Source organism: Prenolepis imparis, unplaced genomic scaffold (genome assembly GCF_030444845.1).
Source record: "Prenolepis imparis isolate NDT839.2.m4 unplaced genomic scaffold, iyPreImpa1.0 SCAF_5, whole genome shotgun sequence".
Classification (NCBI taxonomy): domain Eukaryota; kingdom Metazoa; phylum Arthropoda; class Insecta; order Hymenoptera; family Formicidae; genus Prenolepis; species Prenolepis imparis.
The window spans coordinates 9,875,602-9,900,088 of NW_028141163.1; the positions used below are offsets into that span (position 1 = coordinate 9,875,602).

A 24,487-nucleotide genomic window follows, 5' to 3' on the forward strand; every position below is an offset into this window, starting at 1 on the left:
ATGCTTGACAACTCTGTCTGTCGCAACAAAGTTATGATAACCATTTATAAAACTGTTTCACAAAAATTTAAATTTATCTCTCATCACAACATGTCCTACAGATGTAACAGACGTTCCCAATGAGAGATGACATGAAATATAGAAAGAGAGAAAGAATTGATTTTATTGATTTAATATAAATATATCGTGAAGTGCGAATATAAATATTAAATTCATAAACTTGTTTATTATTTTAATCCGTTAAAAAGAATTTTGATAGCATTAGTTTAATTTTTTTTAGAAAATCAAGAATTGATTTCTTATTGCACATTGGAATGCAGCGTATGATAAGACATTAATTTTCCGTAATAAATAACAGATTATTTTTTGGCCGAGGATGAGAGAGTTGACAGGACGAAACCGATGTTCTCAATGAAGGGAGGAATGAAATATACGAGAGAATCGGCGGTGCGGCATATCTGTATAAAAAAGAATAAAATGTTGGTAGACGCAATAATAGCAGCAAACATGCTCATCAAATTTATGAATAATGGTTGTTTGGTAATGTACCCTAGCGGAGAAATGTAGATAAACATCAATATAGATTATAGATCATCAATTCAAACATTTCGCAAAAAGTGAGCTTTTGAACTCTTCGCAGCGTCGTGTATTATATATACGATACGAAATAAATTTCCCGTTGTATAACAAATAACAGAAACGATTTTCAGCCAAAATGCACGATAAATCGTACGTAGCGCACGAATTATTGCAAGACATAAATATGCATTTGCCAAGTAAATTTATTTAAATATTTGCCAAACTTCATTTGTAAACAGTTATTTAAATATATGCTGAATAATCAATCAAAATCGTCTGATTAAATATATTACCATCAACTAGATTATAACCATTGAGTTAAAAATTAAAATTGCCAACTGATCAATAATATTAATCTATATATACATTTATATGTATACAGGGTGTTACATTTTAACTTTGCCATCGAAATATCTCGTAGTCTAAAAAATACGAAAAAATGTTTCAAACAAAAGTTGTGTGGCTTCAAGGGGGACATAAGATAGTGGAAAAGATTTGACCTTCCATAGTCATTTAAAGGTCACGTGAAGGTCACCGTCAATTGCTTAAATGGAACCTACTACTTTTCTTTGCATATTCTTGTAGCTTATCTCGAGAGCTTTCCAAAACCCTATATATGAGTTGAATTTCGTTCAGAATTTCCTGAGTTATAAGGCTTGAAAGTTACAGTATCCATTACTCAAGATGTACCACGCGGAGGTTGCCTAGTCGGATTTACACTTCTCTTGACTGTTTACTGTAAGCATATTTAGTGATTAAGAAAAATTATTATTCTTAGTAAGGATTTTATAATATTTCATTATGAATAAACTATCAATTCTGACAGCCTTTACTGGCTGGATCAACCACCGATTTTGCCTTCACTGGCTGGATCATTCTCCAATCTTTCTCTGAACACAAGAGAGGTGTAAATCCGACTAGGCAACCTCCGCGTGGTACATCTTGAATAATGGGTATTGTAACTTTCAAGCCTTATAACTCAGGAAATTCTGAACGAAATTCAACTCATATATAGGGTTTTGGAAAGCTCTCGAGATAAGCTACAAGAATATCCAAAGAAAAGTAGTAGGTTCCATTTAAGCAATTGACGGTGATCTTCACGTGACCTTCAAATGACTATGCAAGGTCAAATCTTTTCCACTATCTTATGTCCCCCTTGAAGCCACACAACTTTTGTTTGAAACATTTTTTCGTATCTTTTAGACTTTACGAGATATTTCGATGGCAAAGTTAAAATGGAACACCCTGTATATACAGATACACACATAAAAGAAAAGTGATATCATTCGGCTGTTTGTTGATACTATATAAAAATCATCTATACAATTTTGATATTTTCTGACATTCTCATCTCCACTATCGATTCAATATAATACAATTATGGACCTTCAAAGATATCTCAAGTGACTTTAAAGATCGGAGTATAAATAACGAGCGATCGCACGCACCAATACACTCGAAAAACGATACATTATCGCTATCGTCCAGACGTATTTCATTGCGAGTCGCAGAGAGTGTGCATAAATTTTTATCGCGACGCACGATGACGACGACATCATCGTTATCACGATCGGAGACCCCGGACGATCGCCGACAGTTTCCGGTGCGAGTTGTAAACGACGCGTCGTCATTCAATTTCCGTTGCGCGGCTTCCTTTGGGGAGGGTCCTTTCAGCCGTCGCCGTGTGGCCGTGAGTTTTCGAGAGTTTTCGCGACTTATCCGGCGTACGATCTCTCGTCTTCATTTCCGTCGCCCGTGTCATCGAATTGCCCGTCCGGAAAGCCGAAGGGGGACGCCCGATGTCTTTTCATGAAAAATTAGCGAATGCACGCGGTTTTGTCGAGCGGTTTGTAAGTTCGACGGATCGATTCCTAGTACACACTCCATTTCGTGTGGCTTTACTTGCTCTCTCGTATTGAACAGACGGAAATTAAATGATACCTGCGGATGATATATTCGAATATATAAATCCGTTTTACCTCGGGAACTTTGCAAAATGTAAGTCTGAGTTTATACTTGCACGTTGAGCGAAGCGCAGTCTAGTAATTATTGATTAATCTTCGCACAAGAGTTTTTTGTGGAATTCAATTTTTATGTTCTTCTAAAATGAATGGAAGTGAAAACTGCGTTTTGAAATTGAAATGTTCTCTATACAATTTTGACGACTCTAAATATTAATCGTTTTTATTTAGATTTTTTTTCTATTTGTATTTTAAATAAAAAAATCTTTGAACAAAGCTCGATTGCGTCGCGTAAATCCGTCTATAGTTGATCAAAGGAAAATATCTCAAAAAATTGTAGAGATAATAAAAGCTTTATGTACTTTGCGAGGGAAATAAAAAATTTATAGTCTTCGTTTTTCCTAGAAAATGCGAAACATAGTTATGAACCATAATTTAACACGCGATGAGTGACGCGTGCAATCAAATTCGTTGCAGCGGATTTTCCGGATTTTTCATTCCGATTTTATATCATGGATATATCTTTACCTTCTCGCCTCGAGTTTGATAAATATCATCGCGATGACTCATATTAATCACGCCAATCTATAATCGATAATTCTAATCACGAATTTGGCGTCTTTTCAGTAGTTTTCACGATCGCGTCAGTAGAAGTAGTCAACGGTAGGACGCGACAATACGCGGCTGTCTATAAGTTTCCCTCTCTCCTCGCGCGACTTATAGCGTGTTACGAATAAGAAACGAGCGCCGATACCGAATATATGATTATTATGTGTATAGACTGCCGAATTTTCGTGACTATATAATTAATTTGAACAACAAATGACAACATTTGAACAACTTGACAATATACAATTAATATGTCAATAATAATTATTAGAAGAAATAATAATATAATAATTATTTTATTTAAAAGATTGATTATTGTTTTTATAGCAATAATTACGTTTCAATATTCACAATAATAATATTAATCTATCTCGAGTTTTTAATAAATAATAGATTAAATTGAACAAAAATTCAAATCAATTTCTGTATATTTCGCACTTATTATATAATTAAATTATATGAAGTATAGGGCATATATAACATTTAAATAATTTGTCAATCAAATGTTTTGTGAGAACGATGAGCACACATTTAAAGAGAAATTGAAGTCTTCTATTAAATACCATTTCTAATAAAATTCAAAAAATCGTCGCTCTCAAAAAAAAATCAATGATATTGCTGAACACAATATTCCACATATACATATATCACAATTTTTATTCATGATTCTAAAGTAAAAAAAAATAAAAATTTTACAATTTCCGATTTTTGGTGAGAATATCAATCTCTTCGCGCAATGGTTATGAGATATAATTTAACGTCCAACGATTGGAGTCCGTTGCAGGGTCGATTGTCCGGATTTTCCGGAATACCAATGGGGCACTAAAAGTGATTAAATTACTTGGCAAGCTGGCATTCGGCAAACTAGGCGTGATTGATACAGGTGGGTATGCGCGCGTGTTGCGCGCACGAGCGACACGCAATCATTTATGCGTGACTGACGTTTGTTTACTTGATACAGATTTACTCCTCATTGTACGATCGATCGATTTTCGTCAGTGATCTAAATATGATTATTTGACGAAGGAACGTATAAGCGAGAACATTAAATTATTTTTCTATTTCCTCTCGACACATGAATTTGCATATATGTACTTAAATTATCTTGTGATATATGTATGTGCATTGGAATAATCTTGTTAAATCAATAATTTTTTAAAGTTAACTAGTGATATAATCACAATTTAATTTTTATGTAGAATAAGAAGCGATATATTGCATAATTTGCAGTATTTTTTATCAAATTAGCAAGCACTTATATATTTTAATATATGTTTCATAATATATATGTACATATGTGTATATATATTTATATTTTATAAATATATTGCATTACTATCATATTCTTCATTAATGGCGTATAATTATAATATAGCATGTAATATATATGTAATAATTAATGATAGTAATCAAATAACGTGGAACATATATCCAAAATTAGAGAAAGATCTATTTTCGTCGTATTTGTAAAGAGCGAATTTTCCTCTTTCTCTTTTTCCTTATAAAGGCAATCATCTAAGATAAATAAGAGTTTCTCCTTTTATTCCCCACGTAATCCGACACAAGGAAAAGGCCAAAAGTTCAATAACCGTTTATTTTCTACAATCATGCTATATATAATATACATAAAAGTGCCAGTTAAATATAAAATGTCTTTAATTATAGTCTTGTCTATTACAATATTTATTAAATTTGATATAAATTTCAGAAAACACACGAAATGCAAAATGGCAATTTTCTAAATTTGAAAGATGCCATAGAAAAGGCAAATGGAATATTAAATTTGCATCTCTGATTTGCTGATTAGCTTTGATAAATATATATGAATTTTAAAAAAGTTAAATAAAAAATTAAAATTTATTACAAAATTTGATTTTACATTCGTTATTCGTTCATTAATCGTTCGCTTCTTAACACTCATTTTACTATGCTTTTTTTTCTCTATTTACATCATTATTTGTTTTTCGCTTTTCTTTTTGTAAACGCATATATGTATATTATTATATATATTATATGGGTTCAAATTTGAAACAATTTCATCTTATGGTGTACATCGCGTCATTCTTGCGACTCTTGCGCAAAAATTCAAGACACTCACGACCCCGCGATCTTTCGCTCGCAGAATACAATTGCAATTGATTACCCTCGCGATGACTTTCGCAGAGCTCGTTTCTCGCTCGCGCTATCAATTTCCATTTCGCGTTTCTATCCGGCATGGGCGGGCGTTTCCGTCAGCGTGTCGCATTTCTCAGGGAAATGGGAATCGATTTGAAGAACGCCGCTGCGAAACTGCAGTTGGCAACACGCCCTCTGCCTGTATGTCCCCGAGCGCCCCATCGGGTCATCCCTCTGGTGTCCCATTCCGACGGATCAACCCCCTCGCGCTTTTCTTTCGCCATCCCGATCTTCTAAACGCGCGCTTTTTCACTGTCCACGAAATATCTTTACGACGACACGCGCGATATGTCCCTGTGCTTTCGCTTTTTCTCTTCCTTTTCTTTTCTCCCCGTGATCGACGAATTTCGACTCTCTGACGAGATGCGAGGAGCGAAATAGAGCTGCAAATGGGATAGGTAAAGTCCTTCGAAGATAATAACGAAGTGAAAGGTTCGTGAGAAGTTAGAAAATACGATGGGAGATTTTTACTTTATAGCATATACTGTGCAAAGATGATTATAATACAGAATAGCCAAAAATCTAAACTTTAATTATTATCGTCTCTCAGTAATTATGCATTCATTAATCGTAATTTATTCAATACTTAATAATTTAATTACGATTTTATTAAGTTGTCACAAATTAAAATAATAATTTCAGAGTGTCAAAGACACTCCAGATCAATTTGAGATAACAAGAAAGGTAAAGTGTTTTTGTATGTTCAGTAGGTATATATATCTCGTGACATTTCAAGCAACTAGGTCATAGTATTAATAGCTCATTAGTTGTTGTTATGAGCATTCTGTGCCGAATAAGCGGTATGAATTCGTTCCAATTATCAATGGATTTGGAATCTGAGAGCTCGTTTGTAATAATCCTCATAATTTTTGAACCACATGCACATATAATAATAGATACATGCAGCTTCGATCGAGAATAAACCAGTTATATATATGTACGCAGATCGTACATATCTAAATCGTATATACAAATAGCAAGTAAACATGATCCACATAGTGTTGCTGCTTATAGAATAGTAATAGCATTGCGTTACGAGATATTTCGCTTTTCTCGGCGTATATATTTTGTTGAAAATTTTTGTCGGATAGACGTTTGCCGAAACTGAACGTTTTGTCAAACAGACGTTTTATTCAATATATACGTTTCACTGATTTGACGCATATCGTATCACATATTATACACAATGTATGCAAAATATGCATGTATATGTACACGCATATAATACGTAACATCAGATATTATAATGTACCTTACTCATCTTAAAAGAATATCTATCTTTTTCTTCTCTCTCGTAGTGTAATCCGATTACGCTGATTCATCGAGAATTATTAAAATCAAGTAAATTCAGCGTATGATAAAGAATACAAAAATATACAAAGAGCAAATGTCTCGCATTCGTGCGGAGATCGAAAAGTTATGGGAGATCGAGTGATTTTCGGAGAAAAAAAATCGATTGCCCGCAGGCTCAAGGAAGAGTGCTCAATAAAACTGACGTTGTATCGCGCGTATTCGATGCTGTCCAGGGGCGATGTATCCGGAAATTGCAAGTTTCCTGTCGTGAGCGGAGGTGGGCTGGTCCGCGGGCAGGACTGGCAGGTAGGAAGAAAGATTTGTCCCTCACCATGTCACACACCACACATACATGGGAGATCACTATTTCTTTATTTCGTATCGCTCCGAGCGGAATCGGTCTTCGTGGTCGACGGAGAGATTCGCGACGCGAATCGGGATAATATACCGCGTTATAATATCCCCCGAGAATTGGATTGTGGGGTTACAACGAGCAGGTGGGAACGTACACGTACGCAAAATATACACACATACACGCATGCGCACACACATGTGCAGATATCATACGATTGTGTGTTCGTCGCGAGATAAATCGGTTATTCGTGGATCGTCGTACGACTAATTGTTTCGGAATCACATTTTTGCGGGAATTGTGCTCGCGGATACGCCTCTCTCTTCCCTTTTCACTCCCCCTTCTCTCTCTCTTTCCGCCGAATGAGCGCGAAAGTAATTCCTTTCCTGAAACGATTTCATCCCCCGTACATTTCCATTTGCATCCGACTTAAGCGTTTCATTTGTCATCGCCGGAGTTGCAGTATACTTCCATACGGACGTTCTGTGCTTTCGATTTGCCTCGACTTATGCGAATTACGCGGTCATCGTAGATTTCTGTCCGCGAAACTCTACTGAGATAGCAAATATAAATGTCCAGTTATATATAATTAATTTCTGTAGTTTATTGATAATATTTTAATAACGAGTATTATTATAATTGAAGTAACACGCGCACACAATGGTTTATATAATATTAATCAAACTGTGAAAGAAAATGCTCTCCCTCCTTTATTTCTAATTTAAAATTTTAAATATCCTGATAACTATAAGCTTTAATTTTTTAAATATTGATTAATGCTTGGAGAAACCAATTAAAAACTAAAATAACTTTTCATTATTTTTACATATTTTGCTATTGTGTTCTTTCATTGTTCAATGTTAAATAAATTTATAATTCTTCATTGAATAGAGAAAATTCAATTATAATTTTATTTAACAGTAAATTTAAGAATCACGTTTCAGGTTTCGCAACTTTTTGTTCATAGAATTCGAAAATTATCAATAATCGGTTATAATTAAATTACTCGTTTTACTGCAGATATCTAATTAAATTAGCATATTTTCACTTGTGTTGTGTTAATACATATGCGTAACACGAGCACTACAGGGAAGGGTTGACCTAGTTAGAAACCAAGAAATCGATCGAGAACAGAGTGTCTTCTAAGTATCTTCTATGAAATTACATTAAATTCTGCATCTGACAAAAAAAGCGGAACCTATTTCCGAGGAAAATAAAAATGCATTGTAAAAACAATTATATATTTATCAAATGTGTTTCATTTGTTAACAAATGAATAACGACATAAAATTATTGATTATTGTTATTGCGATTATTATAATATGTCGTTACGATAGACCATAAATTATATTAATGTAATTATCTGAAGTATTCAATAATATTCAGTAATCGTATTAGATTATAGCAATCGACCCAAATAATTGTTGAGTTCTATTATATAATTGGCTTGGGATTTGGTTTCGTATATAGAACACAATTTCCATTTTAATTAAAAAAAATTGTACGCTAATTCTAATACTAATTTTCACGATAATAGACATAAAATTTCCAGAACATTTAAATTTATTAGTTAAAACAATTTTATTCGAATTTCATTAGTTTTAATTTAATCATCTTTTTTAAAATACCGTTATTTGTATTTTAACATTTTGCGGTTTCGGAAAATTAATTTCAGTACAGAAGATTTACGCGTGTACAAATTCTTCTTTTCTAAAATACCTCGAGTTCATCCGCATTTCCAGTTCATTCTCATACCTAGAGACACGTGCGTATTTTTCCCTTTTTTACGGTCTTCCTCCTTTTCCCCAATTTCTTTCCAGCAAATTTATCCGGTACTTGCTGTCATCGCGTTACTCAGAGCCCGAGATTACACGACGTAAAGCCTAGCGGGAGAGAGAGTGCCGGGTTACTCTTCTTTCTATTTGCGCGAAGAAATCTCGCGGTCCAGCTTGGCGTGAAGACGCGGCGCGACAGAACAGGGCGTTCATCTCATGCCAGGCGCAACAAATCTCTCACGATGAAAAATCATCTCGAGGAAATGGGACGGAATTTTTGCTCCTCGCGATTTATCAATGGCGATACCGGACCGGACGACCGGACGGATAAAAGTGTCAACTTTTGGCATCGATATCGAGAACCTTGAGTTAATGCTCATATAGGGCACCATTTCTCGAGTCACTGAAATATCTCGCGTATTATAGTGGATCATTTCTCTCGCATTTCAATTTCTTATAGCGGCGAGTAATACTATCAAAAAATTGCAAAGTAAACAGGATATTATACCATTAGATCATGCTAAGATGAATCTTCCATTTTTCTTAAAACTTTTTTGAAAAAAAAAATTGTGTTTGCACTTGATTTTTTATAACATATCCCATTTAATAAGATCATCGTAGATTAAAAATTAAAAAATTACATAGTTAATGTAGTTTTAAGTTTAATTGCATCATAAGTATATCAATAATAATTTTTATCGGGAATACTTTGATAGAGCTAAACAATACATATATGCTATAGTTATGGAAATAATAAAAAATAGGAATTATAAATTACCGTTTCGTTATCCATTTACGAGCGATAATTATTATAATATTTTCTTAATAATTTATATATAAACATATTTTTGTATTTAAATACCATGCATGTCGATGAAAGCAATCGATTAAATGATCCATTTACTAATAATTAATAATTGAACAAAAAAAAAAAAATATTCGATATTCACATATTACTATAATCTTGCAATATATTTTATAATTTTATAATATAATATATTTTATAATTTATTTGTAATTAAGAAAATATTTTGGCGAATTCTATTTGCAAGGTTGGATACTTGACATTTCTTATCTTTTCTTTAAAGAAAGATTGATAAAGTATTTAAATCCGAAAGAATATTGTCGATCCGAAAAAGATCTTTACAATATCCAATAAAGGATGATGTGAAGAGCATGAAAATAGATAAATATTTTTCTCATATCTGACGTGTAAATAAATAATTTTTCAATGACATTTTGAACAAGATAAGTTGTGTACGAGGATAACTGCACTGAGAATAACGTGGGCGTGAAATCAGTTTGAGATTGCAGCTGTCATAACAGCGTGCAAGAGTGAACATATATAATAATACATTCCGTATGAGAGAGATAATATCTAATATTTCTTAAATCTGCGCTATCATATCGTGATATTGATCGCACTGGCGAGACTTGTTGCTTTATATATTATTTAAATATAAAAAACTCAAGATTATATTTCAATTAAAACATCCTCATATTTTATTTTTAGAAAATATATTTCATATTTTTTATTTTTAAATATATTTTTTCTCGACTGGCACAAGCGATTAACCCCCGTGAGCTTCGACTCTGAACAAAAGCAGTGCTGCAAGCACAGAAGCAATGCTGCTATCTCCAAAAAAGCGGGCACGTCAATACCATACATTTTAACAATTACGTTGATAACAATACCGGCATCTGAGAGCGTTATCGCCCCGTCGTGAGTCGCTTAAAATCTCCCGTTTAATTTGCCTCATGACCTCACCAAATCCGACGTAATCAAACTGTCGCTTTGCGAATTTTCCTCTTCCGTCCTCTCTTTCTACTTCCTCATTGATTTCGCATCAAACATGCCACTCGCACGTGGCCGCATCATGCAATACGTCACGCCGCGGCGATCGCATATTCGAAAAATCGCTCGTCTCGGCGAGCCGCGACACCGCTCGTTGTCGTGGACTAAAAGCTAAAGCTACCGGTTCGCGGTGAGGCGAAAGTCATTTCGGCCCAGTAATTAGTTGCCCGAGTCGCGACAAATTGAAAAAGTTGCTGAGAAATGGGACGCAATTTAGCCCGCGGCTGCACGCGCGCGGCCGCCTGACGTTTTCGCGACGATAATTGAGCTCGCTGTGTTACTGCCCGTGCAACACCGCGACGCAAATCGAATTCTTCCGCGTTTCTTCTTCCGCTGCTTTTCACGTGTTTGTTTGTTTGATTTTTTCCGCACTCGTTAGACTGCGTCTGTCGGCCGACTCGCGAAACTCCAGCATGCTACGACGTCTTGCAATTCCGCCGGAACGCCTGGACAACTCGCGTCAGCTTCCGTGATAAATACCAAGAGCCCCCAACTTTTATACATATAATTATTTCTGTTTTGCTGGTGCAGACAAGAGATGCAAGTTATTTGATACAAATTATCACTGAATTGCAATGTGACGTACATTTAATTTTTTAATTTGCATAAATGGAAAGAACATTTTAAATGTCATATTAGCATTGTTATATATATATATTTGGCAATAATATGTTTAATTTAGTTATGTGTAGTTATCTATCAGAAATATGTTTAATTTAGTTATGTGTAGTTATATGTCAGAAATATATAATTAAAATATCTTTAATATAACACTTTTTTTTATTTCTTAGGAATTTTCTAAATTCTTTTAACTAATATATATCAGAAATATATAATTATAATATCTTTAATATAACGCTTTTTTGTTTCTTAGGAATTTTCTAAATTCTTTTAACTTTTAAACACAATGTACATTTAATGGACAAAACAGTCTTGTCTACTAATGTATTTTAAAGTGCAAAAATCGCGTATGCTGCCCTTTTCGGTGCTTAACTCGCAATGTTAATCGAGAATTTCGTGACACGCTCAAATGCAGTCCGGCAAAAAATCGAAACAATCCCAGAAACGACACGATTGTCGTTGGTATGGTGCGTTTTCGCCGATTTCAACATTTTCCTTTTTCCTCACATTCATCCGTCGATCGTCATTTCGCTTCTCCACCTCTTCCTCTCTTTCTCTCCTCTTCATCCGCGACCATTATCTCGGACCGATAATGACGTCCATTATTTTTTGTTACTACAGCGCGCACAGGGTAATGGCAGGTCGAGGGGTGGGTGTAGAGGGTGTTCGTTAGCGCCCCGGAGAATCATACGATGTCGTTATGCGATTACGACGTTCGCCTCTGCGAAGTGGAAGCGCTTCCGGTTCTTCGCGCCCGCATCAGACGGTCGATGACTCCGTTTTTCTGAGCCAACAATCGCGTTCGGCTTCGCAGAAAGACGCCGAGAAGGAGCGAGAGAGAGAGGAAGAAAGAGAGAAAGTATACGCGCGAGATAGAAATCGTTTAATTGGCGACAAATTATATACGCTCGGATCTCACCATAACGCTCGTACTTTCTTTCCAACGTGCGACCGAAATGCGACGGAGAGATAAAAAGAGACGGAAACGGAGAAGTTAATTATTCGGTTTACGACTTTGTCGCCTCGCGTTTATGTACACATCCCACGTATCTTCGTTCTGATGCTCAGTACGTTTTACGATTCAATTTTCACGTCCTCCTTTGAATTATCGAACGAGACGGAGGTAACTGACCCTAGATTTTTATGTCATGCGTTAAAGATTTCTGATCTTGTTTTTTAATTAATTAAACTTGTGCAAAATATATCACAGTTTGGTTTGTCCTCTTTTTTTTTTGCAATAAATATAACAATTCGTTCTTTTGAAGTACGCGCTTTCTGTCAATTGCAGATTTTGTAATTATAATAATTTTGCAATCTATTTGTAAATTACAATCCAGTTTTCTTAGCAATAACTGATGCGTAAATAACTTGTAATAATTTTGCAATTTTTTTTAACATTTTCATTTTTCACGCGAAACATGTTTTTAATTAAGAGTCAGTTCAATATTCGATCAAAACAAAACTTATTTGAATATTTGTATGTCTTTTTTTAATATATATTTTTTTCTGACAAATATGAGACTAGAATTAATAACAGAGAAATCGATTTCTTGGCACAGAAATGCATGAATGCACTGATTGCGAAACTAACAGGTGAACTGTTGGTGTTATTTAAGACGGAAATATGGGTCAAGCCTTCTTCCGTTCGCGTGTTATCGTCTTTCTTATTTTTCTTCTCTTCATCTCTCTTTAAAAGACATTAAGTGAAAAAACAGAATGGGCTAGTCTGGATGTCTTTGTCGCTTTACGATCAACAGTGGTTTATTTTTAGGCTACTAGCTGGGCATTTGCCAATATTTAAGATCGTCTTTTTTGTATTATGGCGACGGCACGGCAAAATCATATCATTTTAATTGAAATATATCGACTGCATACAGTAAACATCGGATTTAATAGCCCGGTAGTCGCTTCATTAAATCATATGCCCGATGAAATCCATATGTCAATAAATCAAAAACTGCAGATTAAATTGTCGCTATTTATTCATGCAAATTGGATAATAATTTATACTTAATATTCGTTAATAATGAGCGTGAAATATATTTTTCGTTATCTGAACCTTACAGTTATAGCTTTTAGCTGCAGGATATAAAGTATTTAATGTTTACTTTACTTGAAAATTGTACTCTCGATATAATGCCGATCAAAATTTTATGTTGTTTATATATGATACATACAAAACAAAGTTAAGTAACAAAAATTTTTTTTATAGGCTAATGTCTCTAATACTATCTATGTTTCATGCGTATTAAAAAAAGTATGTCTCATATTTTATTACAGTCATTACGAATGTTATTTGTATCAGCAGAATTTGTATCTAGGATTTATTTTATTGCCTTATGTCGTAATGAGTTAAATGTAAAATTTGCTAAAAATGGTTTTAGAAATATCAGTTTTCTATATTTACTTAATATAAATGGAGGAAAAATAAAGCTATGCTAAATATATATGGTTGATATAACACATCGATTAATTCAGCTTTTTAAATAATTCTTTAAAATTGATCGATTGTATGATAATACATGACAATACATGATAAATAAAATTATTCATATGGGTTTTTTAATTGCATATGATAAAACAAAATCTCGAAGACAATTTTGTCTGTGCTGATTTCTCGCCTCCTTACTAGATTTACTAGAAATACGCTTTAATTCTCGTTCGAATGAAATATACAATATACGATACACGATATCGGTATTCGAAGATTGTCTTGTCGAGAGTGACAGGTGTTGTAAAATAAGCGAAGTCACCACGATGTTCGCGGAAAGGCTGCATCGATTATCGTTATTTTGCGGAAAGTGTCATGGCGTGACTCATCGCGCTATCGTGGCAATATAGCTGTACACGCATCATTTATATCTGCATATACGCGATCGAGCGAACAGACGTATTATTAACGTGAATTATCGAATGTATAATAGCGGTTTATTGAATTTCTCTCTCGGTTTTCCTCTTTGTTCTCCTCTCAACCGCTCTCTTTTTAAACCATACATAATCGATGCATTTCGAATTTCAGTAGACATTTCAGCAGACATACCATTGATATTGATCGTTAATATCCAGTCAACTGACTCCAGGGTTATCCTGAATATTTTAGAACTCTTTACGGTCACGAGACTGGACGGCGTCGAATAAGGAAAGAGAGTTACTTTCGTTTCTACTATTCGCCTCTCTCTCTTTCTTTCTCTTCTTATATATATATATACATGTTTCGAAATATATTTTTTATTTTTTTATTCTGATCTCGATAACTTGCCAGCTATTGCTTGGTTAGATTTACTTTTTTATTAGCATTTTTTTTTAATAGAAAGGCATTACAAGCAACATTTTTTAATATTTACAGAAATTAAACAAATTATTATACATTATTTTATCATTTAATATTTATTTAATATTTAATGAAAATATCTCGTATTTTATTAAAAATTAATGCTCTTTTTAAATTATTATACATATACAAATTCACATCTCAGTTAAATGTTAATAAATTCAACATATTTGCATACATCATGTTTAAAAAATGTAACATTTGCGGCATTTTTGTGGGAATTTCTTTATTTTATTAATTTTTCAGGAAAGAATATTTTAGAATTTTAATGATAATTTAATTTTATATCAACATTTCGTTTCGAATCGAATGATTCTATTTAACTTCAATAAAGTTCGAACTGTTAACATTAAAATTAAATATTAGAAAATGTTAAATAAAAGTGATATTTGCCGAAATATAATTGAAATTGAAGTACTTTAAAAAGATTCTTCATATAAACTGTTTGCATTATACAACTTTACACAGATTTTCCAAAAGAATAGCTAACACGTTATCGAGGAATTTTCTGTAACGCCATTTCCACGCATCCATCGATCGCGCCAAAGCGTTTGCCATATAATGGTTTCATTTTCCATTTGTATCTTGCCTACTAGCTCTCCAATATCTCTCGTCCCGCAACGCTTTAATAATATTACGCATTGTTGAGAGCGCGGTATGCACGCTTGTAAATTCGCCACGATTTTCCACCAATTTCGCGGCTACGAGCCAGACGTTCTCCTCCCTCTTCCTTACCGCAAAATCGCCGCGAGATACTCCGTTATTTCGATTATAGAAGTAAATACCTTTTTTTTCTTCGTTCGATATCGATTTACACATACGAATCTCTCGCCGGTAATAAAAGTCGTACGTAAAGTTTTTTTAAACAAATTTTCACAAGTTAAAATACAGATTTTATATTGAAATAAATGAAAGTAAAGGAATATATTTTACATCGAAAAGAATAAAATACATTTTTTTTTCAAACATTATTTTGAGCACTTACACTTCAACTATACACATGATGTGTGTGTGCTTACGATAAATTATTGTACAATAATTGGTTGCTACATTTTTTAACAATTTATTAATTCAATAATTTTAATTGTGAAAATATTCTTTTTAAATAAAATCAATGGCATAATATTTGTTTTGTTATAATATTTCTCGTATCTTTTTGTAGAAATAGAAAGTATATAATATTAAAATATAATTAATTATTTCATCTCAAGTAATATACATCAATAATATTAATATAATAATATTATGTTAAAATATATAATTTTATTAATTTTTTTCTTGCTGCTAAATAGATGTTCAAATAAATACCAAATAAATGTCCATGTAGAAGATAAGAATACATTTAAAAATTATATTAATTTTAAGAATAACTGTCGATGAACAGCATTGAAGAAATGTTTGAAACCCAGAATTGAAATCTAAATTGTAAACTATAATCTCAATTATAAACTAGTGCGTCAAATTGTCACAAAAACACTAGAAATCGATCTGTGCGACTCACGTTTAGGAAACAGGGGAGGATCTCTTTCGTCAGTTTTCGTGCGAAATAAATCTGCCGTTGGCCACAGAATAAGGGCGATGCTGGTATATTCGGCACTGGTACAGAGTAGGGAGCCTGCGAGGGGGTGGCTAAAGAAGTCGATGGTAAGAGGAGAGAGAGAGAGAAGAGGGAGGAAGGGGGAGGGAGAGGTTTCGGGCTCTCGAGTCATTTCTCCGAGCCAACACAGACCTCTCAACTCGACGCCACTCGTGGAAACGAAATCTGATACGAGAAAAGCTAAACTCCTTCAAATGCACAAGCCGTCCTCTGTTCGCCCCCTATCTACCACCCCCTTTCGCCCGCACCAGCTTCTCTCTTTGCCTCCTTATTCCCCTTTCCCTCCCCCATTCGGGAGTTTGCAACCCCCCGAGCGTCCTCCTCGCTCTCGGCCGCTTCTTTCTCGTTCCTCTTTCGACTCTTGCTCCTTTCAGCTACCCACTTATACTCAGTCAACCCTTTTCATTGCAAAAACGTCGTTCTGCAATTCATCCTTCCTCCTCCTCTTTCTCTCTAGCCTTTCCATTTACCTTCTTTTTTTCTCTCTTTCTCTTTCTCTCCTTTTTTATGCGCCATTCGAGGACGCTTCATTTCCTTGTCAATGTTCTCTTCTCCTCCCCTTTCTCCTGGATCAGAGAAAATCCTTGTGTTCTAGGCTTCTTTTCTATTACTCCATTTCCGATCGAGCATTATCCATCGCACGCTCTTTCTTGGAGAGCAACTGCTCGACTTCCGACTATTTAACCCCCTTAATTAACAGCCGGCATAAGAGTCTCGGATTCGGCCTCTTCCATGGCACGCGACTTTTTTTGAAAGCAAGGAATTTTTGCTTCTTAAGTGCTTAAAATTTTTCGTAAACGAAGACTGATGGGTTTGAAGTATAAAATATCAATTAAATTAAACAAGTAATATCAAATAACGGAAACAGATTATTGTTTACAACGCCATTGTTTAAATGTCTTAATGTCTTATTGTAAGAGCGCACTTTTTTCTTATTTTATTATTTTAAAATTAGGCGATCTTTTTAAAATAACTGTTTCGTTATGAATCATGTTACACAATGAATCATGTTAGCAATTAAATTCGGACAGGAAATATAATTTTTTTATCGAAATGGAATTTTTTATTCGCGTGACGCATCAAACAATGTATAATTTCAGTAAATCGCAGCAAATCGCGTCACACATATTTTTGTTATGCAATTTGTTTAGTTACAAAAATCAAGAAATTCTCTCAGAAACAAAAAATACAAATTCATTATTTAGCTTATTCATTTTTTCTTACTAATTTCGAATAATGTACGTATGCATTTTGTAAATGTTTTAAAACAGCAGAAAATATCTTTGGAGTTCATAATTTTCTTAAAATTACTATCTCATTAGAAATTGCATTTCTTTAAAAAAGATAAAATTAGTAATAAAAATTAAATTCTAAATATGACAGATTTAAATTTAACAATGATAGCCGTATATATCATTAATGTTAGAAAAAAATAATTTCAAATGAGAAAGTTTCAGCAGTAATTAAATAGCGATGCAATTAGTTTTCTTATAAAAAGTGAAGAAGATTTATTAATTGCGTAAAGACATCACTATATGTAGTGAGAATATATTGTCAGTTTTTTGGCGATTTAAATACCATGGTGGTGCATTTGCAACTATCGTGCTGCAACTGCTATACTTGAGTGTGAAAAGGTGTCTGAAGCGGTGCCAAGAAGATGCTGCCGCCGCATGATACATAAGAAAAGCTCGTTGTTTCACGCTGCCCGATGGGTCAATAAAGATTTATTTTCTTAAACAAAGTATCTTACAATAAGGCATGACTTTAAATTACCTGCAAGATTGATCCCTATCTCTAGAAAAAGCTGATTAATGTTTGAAATTTTTAATGTATATTCAGAATTTTTTTTGTCTTAATCCTTAAATTGTATTACTTTATTATTCTTGCATTTAATTAAAAAAAAAGAGTATAACTGAATTTTTGGTAATTTTATTAAATATAAGCCTCGGAATTATAATTAGTGATAGAATTCGCGTGATCAAAAATCAAAAAATCAAATTGCAATTATCATACTATTTGATATATGTATATAAACACAATGCTATTTAGTGAAACTTAATAATAAATTAGATGGAAAGAGAGACTTCTAAACAGAATTATATAATTTGTAAAATACTTTCTTAAACTGAATTATTAAATATATCACTGAAGCAGTGACAAAATTTCATCGAAAACCAATGAGTAAACAAGATTTCACTGAAAACATTCACACTCTCTCTGTCTCATCTTTTATTGAAAAATCACCCACTATCCCTAATTGATTTTTTTCATTATTAGTGAGTGCTGTACTTATAACTGTGAAACCACTGCTTGTTAATGATAATATATTAATTTCATTTAAACGAGTATATATTTAAAAGATCATATTACATATTATTGTGCATTATTAAATTTTACCGCTAATAAAAACAAGATTTTCAAGATGCAATGAAATATTATATTATGTAATTGATTGCAATTTACTACGTGGTTCAGCCACATTTAATATCGAGCGTTGTTGGCAATCCGCATGCGGCTTTATAGGAATCGTCGCCCGTTCAACACGCCCTTTCGCTTACGATCGATAATAATTATTCTCGTAAATTCAGGCATAAGCGCGCGCGTATGAGAGGCAGGTACAAGCTGGAAGAGGGAGAAGGAGGGAAGAAGGGCGGAATAGCCGAGCCTGCTTGGTTAAATACTCGTAATGACGTCTCGTAATTGCATCGAAAGTTTCCAGGGAAACTGTAATTATCGTACGAGCTTACTTCCAACGATATCTTCAGGCCCCGGTCGCCTGTAATCGACGGGACGCCAAAACCTGAAGAAAGGAAAGCCGCTTTTCCGACGGAATATTTTTCCAGACGGGGACGGCGTTATCTCGAATCGAAAAGAGGATCGAGGGCTTCATAATGGAATTCCGGCTTCGGATATTCGAGAGAGAAACAGAAAGAATAAGGGAGAGAGAGAGAGAGAGAGAGAGAGAGGGAGGGGGGAGAAAAAAAAGAGAGAAAGAAAGAGATGCTTAAAAGTGCGTCATTTGAAATTTTCTCTAATCCCTGTTCCAATTAAATCAATTAGCGCTGACAAGAAGATTGTTTAATTCTCTTCATTTGTATATACGTCACGATTCTCTTGTGTATACTTTCCTTTATAATCGCCATTTTTAATCCCCAACTGCTTTGTTAAACACCAGCATTTATTTTAGAGTTGATAAATGTACATATATACTCTAATAATAAATTTTAAATTTCCTAGTTTTACTTTTATGAATTTATATTAATATATCTTATTAGCAAGATTATAAGAACGATAATGATGATTATTTAAGTAAAAAGAATAATCTTATATATATATCTATTTTAATTAATTCTTTTTACAATTCTACTTTGTTATTTTTATCGTCTGTAAAATCGATGAATAGTAAAGAAAGAATGACGATATATTTTATCATCAAAAACAATTTTGCATTTTTATGTAATTAAAAAGTCTTAATATTAAAAAAAATTTTTTTAAAAATATTAATATCGAAGTGATTATACTTTTTTAACGGCGATTAAAAAAGGAATCAACTGTTTAGAAAAGATACAGTTTTGATCAATAAATAGACGTCGTTTGCAGCAGACCGTTCGCTTATACTCGATGATTACTTGAAGATTCATTGGGCTGTCATGTTGATTTGAATAATTTATTCGAGCGATCAACCGTATTAATATTCATTATTCGGTCAATCATCGTCACTTGGATAATTATCTGCGTAAACGTTCATTATTCGGCTAAACGGATGCGTTTGGCGATTGATTCAGTACTCGGAATATGCTGAAGCTATCCAAACATTTCTATCAGCAATGCTGATACATATAGCAACAGTGATTTGTGATTCAGAGATGACTAAACTTGGGTTCTGTTTGAAAGATAATCATCCTGAAGCCATCGCTCGTCATATTTGTACAATACAATATCATGTTACGTTTTAAGCTATCAATTCTAAAGATAATCGCGTACTTGTAATAAACTTATGTTACACAAAGTTTTAATATATATTTTTGCCAGTTTCATAAAATCAATTCTAATCTTATCCATTTTTGTAGCATTATATATATAGTTGCACTATATATATAGTTTTATATATATAGTTGCACTATATATATAGTTGTATCGTACAATTACACTTGAAATTATTTATAAATAATTCACTTACCCCGCTAAAGGTTTTGACGTTATGAAGAGCATTCTGCGCTGCCAAGGCTGCTTTTCTGGTGTAAAAAGTTACGAAGCAACATCCTGTAACAAAAAAATTAAAATACGTAAAATTAAAAATTATAATTAATTAGGTATTTGGAGAATATTAGCCTAATTAATTATTTCACTAGCCAAAAATAAAATGAAATCGTTCCCGATGTCGACTAAATATTATTTCGCGAATTATAGTTATTTTCAGCTTTTTGTCAGATACAATTTATTCACAACAGAAAATTTTCTTTGGTTAATGGCAGACTAATTTGCCAAAATTTCCGTCCACTGATTTAACTGACATAAAATTTTCATATTCTGCTATAAAAGGAAAAGATATACAAAAGTTATGAAACCGCGTTGCTACTTTCTAGCAGTAAGTGAATGACAAGTTCTACAGTGCGGGTTATCATAACCGATGTGGCTATCAACAAGAAACTCTATGATAGACGCGAATGGCCACGGAGTTCGCACCACCGGTGACAGGTTCGATATGGGAGAGACGATCAGAGGGGAAAGAGTGAGGTCGGTTCTCGGGGATCTCATCAAGGGTCTTCCATATCCCCCGGTTGTCGAGGCTGGACGCCATCCAAGCCTTAACCGGTCGATAGTTACGAATTGCCAAAAGTTCGATACGCCAATCTATCGCCTATGATCCCCGTCTCTTTCTCGAGCATCGTGTACTCGATCCCTGTCCTTCTTCGATATCTCTAACATCCCAAGTGAATCGTTAGTTTGTCTAGAGTCGGAATAAAGATCGAATTCTTAATTTTTTTATCGAACGAAAACAGAAAGATAGAAGCTTTGTTAAACGCTGTAATTTATAAGTATAATATATATATATATATAAATCTATGGCTTGATTTGTGAAATGGTTTTGTAGAAAGAATTGCCATCATGGGACTGAGGATCTGTAGAAATAAAAATATGTTGGAAAATCGCGAGGATTTGTAAAACGAAAGCTACATGGAAATGAAAATTTATCGGTTTAACTAAAATAATTCAAAATGATTTCAAGACTCAACAAAAATAAAAAATCGTCGAATAATGAAGAATATATACACACACAATTCAATACTATCAGACAAATATTAAAAATTTGTTGAATAAAATATTTGAGATTTGGAGTCTGTGATGAGACAGAAAATTCTCTGAAACCAAGAGCTATAAAATTAAACATTTATAAGGTAAAATTTATATAAAAATTTGAATCTACACATAAAAAATCTATGGAAATTAATTGTGAAAAAATTGTCTCGTATGTGTATGCGTGTATTTGTATATTTGTATTTGTATATGTGAATAGAAATTTATAAACTAAATCTAAATAGAGTCTTTTAAATCATTTTTAATCGTCATATCGAGACAACTTCGTTACTACATCGATTAGATTTTCCAAATATAACATATGCCTCAGGACTCTCTTTGTGCTAAGTAAACAACAGATAATTAAGGTGTCGTGAGCGCGGAGTTAGTAGTACCGCAAGTTAATAACGGTCAGGTTCAATTAACAGGTTTCCTATTTACGGTGTATAGGAAATTATGATAAACCTGTAACGCAGCGCTGAGCACAGAGAGTGTAATTATAATGCGATCGCGGTAATAGTTTCGGTAACAAGCCTTCCAATTACTCGAGGAAATCCCGATATTCCGCAATGTTTTGTTTGGCAACGCGATATTCAATATCGCACTGAATAACGCATGGTATCGCGATGAATACATAATTGCAAATCGTGCAACCCGATACGTAGCGAAAGGTCCGGAATGTTAGGACCAACGTATTAAGTTCAACCTAATCGAAAAAGGAGTTTATTCGAGGCTATAGGTTGCGTATAACATTTCGTTTTGATCCCTACGTAATTTGAGATCACGCAGAGGAAAGCTTCATTAATAGAGAGATCATTAACAACGGGATAATTTTACAAAGAAGTCACAAAAAATATAATAACATAAATAGACAGATCACAATAATATATACCTAATATTTCTTCAACATTTCGCGTATTTGCTCTTTTAATGCGAATTAATACATATTTAAAAGCTAAAAAGATTAATAGGAATTAAATTTTAATTTGAGGATAATTTAAAGGTTCGTGAATCAAGATTATCGTATTCCGAATGAAGTAAATTTTCTCACATGCATGATTTATCAAGGCGAGTGACATTCTCAACATATTGCCGGTAGGTTTCCGTAAATTACGGCATGAAGACGCAGCCGGGAGCCGGGAAATTATGTTCCGGCAAGTAAGTAATCTTAAGGCATCATCGCTCGATAGACCTTTAAATCACTACTTGGAAACTACTTTCACGCACCTTTTTGCCACCCGCCGACAAAGCTGTTGTAATACTCGTGTCTACAAATGATCTTATTCGTCTAGGTATTAACGTCAACTTCCACTTGCTCTCACATTCTTGTTTGTGAATTATTATGTCTTTTATTCCTCAGCTAATTTTAAAGATAAATAAAAAATACCTTTGTGCGTGTATGGTTAAAAGAAATGAACAATTTTTGTCGAAAAATATGAACAGCCTAAGCGCCTTTCTTCAGTTTTGTATTTGAAAAAATAATATTAAAAAAAAATATATATAAACTTTATTTAAACTCGATTAATATTTTTTTACAGAAATCAATTGATTAAAGCGTTACTTTACTAATTAAATTTTAAAATAAAAATATGTTACAAAAATTAAAATAGTAATATGTTGTAAATAATATGTGTTATAATACTTTATTTTCGATTAATATTTTTTGACAGAAATCAGCTGATAACTGTCAAAAATATTAATCGAATTTAAAGTATTATAACATATTATCTAAAACATTATATTATTTTATTTTATATGTTATTATACATTTTTTTGAAACTGTATTGTTTATGAGATATTCAACACACACATGTACACTAGCGAATCATGACGGCGTTATGGGGGGGGGGGGGGGGGTTGCAAAATTATTTTATTTAATATTTTTGGTTTCATGATTAGCTTTTATTCCAGGATCAACGACGTCGATAACTCTTTAATGTTTGTTTTTCTTTATTTATATTTTTTAAACAAATTCAGCAAAATTGTTTCTTTTAATCTGCAAGGGGGGGGTTAACCCCCCCTCCCTCTAGATTTGCCAGTGTGTGTATATATATATTATATAGATATAAGGAATTTCTCACCTAATTATTTTCATGCAACGAAATTATCTTATCATTTCGTCCTATGTCTGACTTAATCTATACTTAACTCCTTGAATGCGTAATGAGTATAATTTCCAGTGTGTCTTATACATACTGTATATATTACATAGATATAAAGAATTTCGCCTAATTATTTTCGTGCAACGAAATCATCTCATCATTTCGTCCTATGTCTGACTTAATCTACACTTAACTCCTTGAATGCGTAATGAGTATAATTTCCAGTGTATCTTATACATACATATTGTATATATTACATAGATATAAAGAATTTCGCCTAATTATTTTCGTGCAACGAAATTATCTCATCATTTCGTCCTATGTCTGACTTAATCTACACTTAACTCCTTGAATGCGTAATGAGTATAATTTCCAGTGTATCTTATATGTTATACTTATATATATATAATATATTGTCTATATAAAATATATATATAAAATATATATATATATAAAAGTATAAAATACACTGTAAATTATACTCATTACGCATTCAAGGAGTTAAGTGTAGATTAAGTCAGACATAGGACGAAATGATGAGATAATTTTGTTGCACAACAATAATTAGGCGAAATTTTTTATATCTATATAATATATACAATATGTATGTATAAGATACACTGTAAATTATACTCATTACGCATTCAAGGAGTTAAGTTTAGATTAAGTCAGACATAGGACGAAATGATGAGATAATTTCGTTGCACGACAATAATTAGGCGAAATTCTTTATATCTATGTAATATATACAATATGTATGTATAAGATACACTGGAAATTATACTCATTACGCATTCAAGGAGTTAAGTGTAGATTAAGTCAGACATAGGACGAAATGATGAGATAATTTTGTTGCACGACAATAATTAGGCGAAATTCTTTATATCTATATAATATATACAATATGTATGTATAAGATACACTGGAAATTATATTCAT

The 24,487-nt window shown here is 33.1% G+C and overlaps 2 protein-coding genes across 22 annotated transcripts in view; one reads left to right on the forward strand and one right to left on the reverse strand.

Moving 5' to 3' along the window:
• Nucleotides 1-24,487, reverse strand: part of LOC145936300 (CUGBP Elav-like family member 1-A) — a 384,349-nt gene that overhangs the window by 87,791 nt on the left and 272,071 nt on the right. For all 21 annotated transcript variants that reach the window (XM_083038373.1, XM_083038366.1, XM_083038387.1 and 18 more), the window contains one exon: nt 20,329-20,411. In XM_083038373.1, the coding sequence (XP_082894499.1) occupies nt 20,329-20,411 (83 nt within the window). The remainder of the gene's footprint in view (nt 1-20,328; nt 20,412-24,487) is intronic.
• LOC145936302 (uncharacterized) overlaps nt 1-24,487 on the forward strand; it is a 64,375-nt gene that overhangs the window by 5,143 nt on the left and 34,745 nt on the right. The window lies entirely within an intron of this gene.